Raw genomic sequence first — 6,000 nt, forward strand, 5'->3', positions numbered from 1 at the left:
GAATAGGTCCCCAGCAGCATGTGCTTGTCTCCCTGTGGGAACTGGGTTAGAATAGGTCCCCAGAAACTTTTGCTTCTCTCCCTGTGGGAAACTGGGTTAGAATAGGTCCCCAGAAACTTGTGCTTGTCTCCCTGTGGGAAACTGGGTTAGAATAGGTCCTCAGCAGCATGTGCTTGTCTCCCTGTGGAAACTGGGTTAGAATAGGTCCCCAGCAGCATGTGATTGTCTGCCTGTGGAAATTGGGTTAGAATAGGTCCCCAGCAGCCTGTGCTTGTCTCCCTGTGGGAAACTGGGTTAGAATAGGTCCCTAGCAGCCTGTGCTTGTCTCCCTGTGGTAACTGGGTTAGAATAGGTCCCTTGCAACTTGTGCTTGTCTCCCTGTGGGAAACTGGGTTAGAATAGGTCCCTAGCAACTTGTGCTTGTCTCCCTGTGGGAACTGGGTTAGAATAGGTCCCTTGCAACATGTGCTTGTCTCCCTGTGGGAAACTGGGTTGGAATAGGTCCCCGGCAACTTGTGCTTGTCTCCCTGTGGGAAACTGGGTTGGAATAGGTCCCTAACAACTTGTGCTTGTCTCCCTGTGGGACACTGGGTTAGAATAGGTTCCCGGCCAGCAACTTGTGCTTGTCTCCCTGTGGGAAACTGAGGTTAGAATAGGTCCCAAGCAACTTTTGCTTGTCTCCCTGTGGGAACTGGGTTAGAATAGGTCCCCAGAAACTTGTGCTTGTCTGCCTGTGGGACACTGGGTTAGAATAGGTCCCCAGCAACATGTGCTTGTCTCCCTATAGGAAACTGGGTTGGAATAGATCCCCAGCAACTTGTGCTTGTCTCCCTGTGGTAAACTTGGTTAGAATAGGTCCCCAGCAGCCTGTGCTTGTGTCACTGTGGGAACTGGGATAGAATAGGTCCCCAGCAGCCTGTGCTTGTCTCCCTGTGGGAAAATGGGTTAGAATAGGTCCCCAGCAGCCTGTGCTTGTCTCCCTGTGGGAAACTGGGATAGAATAGGTCCCCAGCAACCTGCGCTTTTCTCCCTGTGGGAAACTGTGTTAGAATAGGTCCCCAGCAGCCTGTGCTTGTGTCACTGTGGGAAAATGGGTTAGAATAGGTCCCCAGCAGCATGTGCTTGTCTCCCTGTGGGAACTGGGATAGAATAGGTCCCCAGCAGCCTGTGCTTGTCTCCCTGTGGGAAAATGGGTTAGAATAGGTCCCCAGCAGCCTGTGCTTGTCTCCCTGTGGGAAACTGGGTTAGAATAGGTCCCCAGCAACCTGCGCTAATCTCCCTGTGGGAAACTGGGATAGAATAGGTCCCCTGCAACTTGTGCTTGTCTCCCTGTGGGAAACTGGATTGGAATAGGTCCCCCGCAACTTGTGCTTGTCTCCCTGTGGGAAACTGGATTAGAATAGGTCCCCAGTAACTTGTGCTTGTCTCCCTGTGGGAAACTGGGTTAGAATAGGTCCCCAGCAGCATGTGCTTGTCTCCCTGTGGGAAACTGGGTTAGAATAGGTCCCCCGCAACTTGTGCTTGTGTCCCTGTGGCAAACTGAATTAGAATAGGTCCCCTAGGTTTTAGTGTTAGTAGTGTTAGTGTAAGTAGGCTTTTACTTTTATAATGAACTAATTTATGAAGAAATATCATAGATATAATCATTCATGTTATGAGCCCTTAATTACCTAACTCATTAGTAGCAATGTTGTAAAATACCGCTGACATGTGACAATATAAAATATGGCACCCACACTTGCTGACATGTGACAATATAAAATAAGGCATCCACAGCTGCTGACATGTGACAATGTGAAATAAGGCATCCACACCTGCTGACATGTGACAATGTAAAATAAGGCATCCACACCTTCTGACATGTGACAATGTTGTAAATTAAAGTACACACACCTGCTGACATGTGACAATGTAAAATAAGGCATCCACACCTGCTGACATGTGACAATGTAAAATAAGGCATCTACACCTGCACATGCTCACATATCTAACCTGTACTTATAATCACCATGATACACGTTATTAGAACACTTTAGTCTTTTATAAGCATTACTCTCTGAAACTAACAACATACATAGCCAATTTTGTTCTCAGTTATTTAAATTGCAATAGTTTAGGACAACGCATAATGTATGCATATGTTTCAGAGGAGATGAAAATGTAGATGTGTGAGTTAATTGTAGCTTGTCATCAGACTGCCATTCCACATGTTTACATGGATAAAACTGTTGTTGTGTTGTTGTTATACCATGTGCTGGTTAAGGTAGGTTACTAGTGGTAGCCTTGCATCTCCTGCCAAACATGCCATTATTGTGTCTGTTTCCATGGTTACAGGTGGTCTGACTAAATACTGTTTCCATGGTTACGTGTGATCTGACTAAATAGTTCCCATGGTTACAGGTAGTCTGACAAAGCGCTGTTTCCATGGTTACAGGTGGTCTGAGGAAACGCTGTTTCCATGGTTACAGGTGGGCTGAGGAAACACTGTTCCCATGGTTACAGGTGGTCTGACAAAACACTGTTTCTGTATGCAGGAAGAGCAGCACAAGTACAACCCTCTACAGCAGACCTCGGGGTCACGGGTACGACTTTCGACCACCAGGAACAGACTTCACTAGCAGCAGGACATCCTCTCTCTTTCCATCCTGCAGATATACTGCTAACACCCCATATGCCTAGGATTTATACAGATATACTGATATCACCCCCATATGCCTCGGATTTATACAGATATACTGATATCACCTCATATCCATCGGACTCTACATCATTATGCTTGATAACATCTGATACAAAGTTGTACTGATATAAAGGTTCTACTTATATTTCATATTCATCATCAATCAAATATTCTGATGCAGCATTAAACAACAACTCGAGTGACTCACTCACTCTGTATGTATAGTTAACCACTACCCCACTGCTTTGTTTGGTCCAGATTGGATTGATTACAAAGCCTTCTTGACAAAGCTGGAATTGTGGCCTCACATTCAGTTACTAGAATCCATCAACTTAAATTTTTTTCAAAACTGATCTGGTGTAGTATTGTACAGTACGCTGCAGAGCTAAGCTCCCTCCAACAGAGCTGGAACTCTGATACAGCATGGAATCTCTTTCATTCATGCACAATAGCAGTTGGTTTTGTCAAGCTGCCATTTAATTGCATTGCCGCATGTACAATAACTGTATTCAATAGATTGATCAAGGATTTTTAAAAAGGGGAAGAACAAAACATATGGACGGAATTAAGTTGAATTATAACTCTGGATCTGTCATTGTCTGTATTATAGATGTACTATGTGAATCCCTGTACTTACTTGATTTCACAATCCCCCTTTACCACATTTGTGCTTTATATCTGTTTCGTTAAAATATTTAAATGTTTAAATGTTTGTTTCCTTGTTACATGTTTTCAACCCAGAGATGGCTTCCATAAAATATATATCCTAGCAGACAATAATACAATAAAGGATAAATAATAAATGATTTTGATTTTAATTTTTGCTGCCATGTCAGGGTTTAGAGAAGACCTCTTGCTGGTCACAGAGGCACCATAATGGATTGGTGGTCAGGCTCGTGATTTAGATGATTGCGTGTCATAGTACCTGATGGCTGAATGGTTGCTCATGACATCAACCACTGGTTTGTCTGGTCCAGAATCTATTATTTACAGGCTGCCATCATATTTTGATTTTAATTATTGCTAGTCTTTTTTCTAATTCTAGATCAGGCTGCCATTTCAGGGTTAAGAGAAGACCAGAAACCTATGCTGGTCACAGAGGCAACATAATGGATTGGCGGTCAGGCTCGTTATTTAGATGATTGCGTGTCGTGGTACCTGATGGCTGAATTGTTGCTCATGACATCAACCACTGGTTTGTCTGGTCCAGAATCAATTATTTACAGGCTGCCATCATATTACTGGAATGTAAGGGTATTAAACAGCAAACAAACAATCAATTACAACTTTTACTGACAGACGATTTCATGACAATAGATGCTTCTTTTTATCAAACATACATAGAGATTTAATAAGCGTGCTATCAGTTGTTTTTTGTTTGAAAATAGAGAATGGAGAATATCGAATTTGAAATCCATGTCAAGTTAGTGCCCAATTATTGATGTGTTTGTTTGTTTGTTTGATTGTTGTTTGTTACCCCAACTCCCTTGAGAACATTAACACATCCATATAACCATATCAGAGTCTGGGCCAGACAAGCCAGTGATTGACATCATTAGCATTGATCCACATAGCTGTGATAAGATGACATGCAATCAACCAAGTCAGGGAGCCTTGCCACCGAATCCATTTAGTTGGCTCTTAGGAAGGGTACCGTATTCGACGTAATAAGCACCCAGGGCGCTTTCAAAATAAGAAATAAGGGGCTCGTTTTGATCGTTTCTTCTGACAGCCTGAAATTATACAAAAGAAAATTCTGTTTGTATTATACACGACAGATATAATTTACAGAATTTAATTGCCCGTAATTAAGGATGCATATAACACAAGTGCGTATTATACACGAATAAATGTACACGAATTGTGTACATTGATCAGTCGGAAGGGTGCTATTTTCGATTGTTCACTAGCCAATATATTGGCAAATATCGCCATGGGCGCTTATTATAGCGGGGCGCTTATTACTTCGAATACGGTATGTCATGGATATGACAATATCGCATGGTAATGGGCAGAGACAAGTTCAGCATTTTGTGTCCCTTTTCCATGTACATACTTCTATACATTATACATACATATACACACATACCATATAGAGAGAGAACGTGTATGTGCCAGACTGTTTGAATCTGTTCCCGTTTTCCTGGTAAAAATCTGTTTTTTACCTGTAAAATTAGGCATGGACCGGTAATTCATGTGGTTGCCAGTCCCTGTGGACCGGGAAATAAAGTATCGTATAATCTTTGTTGTTGACAAAAACATTGGCAATATTCATATAAGTATATTTTTTAACGAAGCCATCATGTTTGTTACCATCAGGGTTTCTACTTGTCTATTCATAGTGCAATGAAATAACATTTTGCTTTCCTTCAAGGTTAAATATATATATTTGTAGCGACTTAGTCTCAAAATATTTAGAATTAAAAGAGAAAATTGTGACTGAACTTTGTGTGAATGACTAGAGATCTAACTAAGTTACTTTGGAGATGACGTCATTGCAATGCAGTGTTTAATTTGTTGAAAGTTGGGACTGACAAATATTGGAATGCACTGGTAATTTTTGGAGTTGCCAGTCTACTAGGACTGGTAGTTTCAAAAGCCAGCAGTTACACTGGATATATGAAGATGTTTTATTATTATTTAATTGGTTACCACAAGCACACGATTTTGAGAATTTCCTAATGCGAAGCCTGTCAACTAATTTAGTCATGAAAAAATGCAAAGTGTCGGAATGGAAGTTACACTTTGATTTCCATTGCAATAAAACACTTTCTTTGATTTCACTTTTTCTTTATTTCATCTGACCAACAATACCTTAAGAAACCAACTATTTCTAAAACATGTTTTTAAGCTTGTACCGCTTACCATGTTTAGGTGAAAAAGTTTACAAACCAAGGAATTAAAAAAAGCGCAAGTGAATGTATGTGTATGTGCTAAGATTTGATGTGATTATAAATCATTTTCTAATGAATTGATTACAATATTTCATATGCCATGTAAAAACTAACACTGTGCTCAAACATTCCATCATTCATGTATTGGCAGATTAAACATGAAAAATAAATATTAACTTCATCAATTTCTTTTTTGTCTTGTTTGTAGAACAGATAAAACAGTTTCAATGATGTGCAGATGTGATATTGCTGTAGAAAAGTGAGCTCACTGGACAATGATGCAGAGTAGGCTGTGACAGCTGTCTGGAGTATTCAAGCATTTGGGCCCCGTTCCTCAAAGCGATCTTAGCCCTAAGGTGATCGTAAGTCCCATACTTTAACATAGGCTTACGATCATTGTAGCGCTAAGATCGCTTTGAGCAACAG

The 6,000-nt window shown here is 41.0% G+C and overlaps 1 protein-coding gene across 6 annotated transcripts in view; it reads left to right on the forward strand.

The window, feature by feature from the left end:
- Window positions 1–5,759, forward strand: part of LOC124149489 (myosin-IIIb-like) — a 43,036-nt gene extending 37,277 nt beyond the window's left edge. For all 6 annotated transcript variants that reach the window (XM_048394191.1, XM_048394186.1, XM_048394196.1 and 3 more), the window contains one exon: window positions 2,535–5,759. In XM_048394191.1, coding sequence (XP_048250148.1) covers window positions 2,535–2,618 — 84 coding nt within the window. In that variant the 3' untranslated portion in view covers window positions 2,619–5,759. The remainder of the gene's footprint in view (window positions 1–2,534) is intronic.
- Window positions 5,760–6,000: the final 241 nt, after the last annotated feature.

The sequence above is a fragment of the Haliotis rufescens genome, unplaced genomic scaffold (genome assembly GCF_023055435.1).
Source record: "Haliotis rufescens isolate VD_foot unplaced genomic scaffold, xgHalRufe1.0.p SCAF_1, whole genome shotgun sequence".
NCBI classification, from domain to species: domain Eukaryota; kingdom Metazoa; phylum Mollusca; class Gastropoda; order Lepetellida; family Haliotidae; genus Haliotis; species Haliotis rufescens.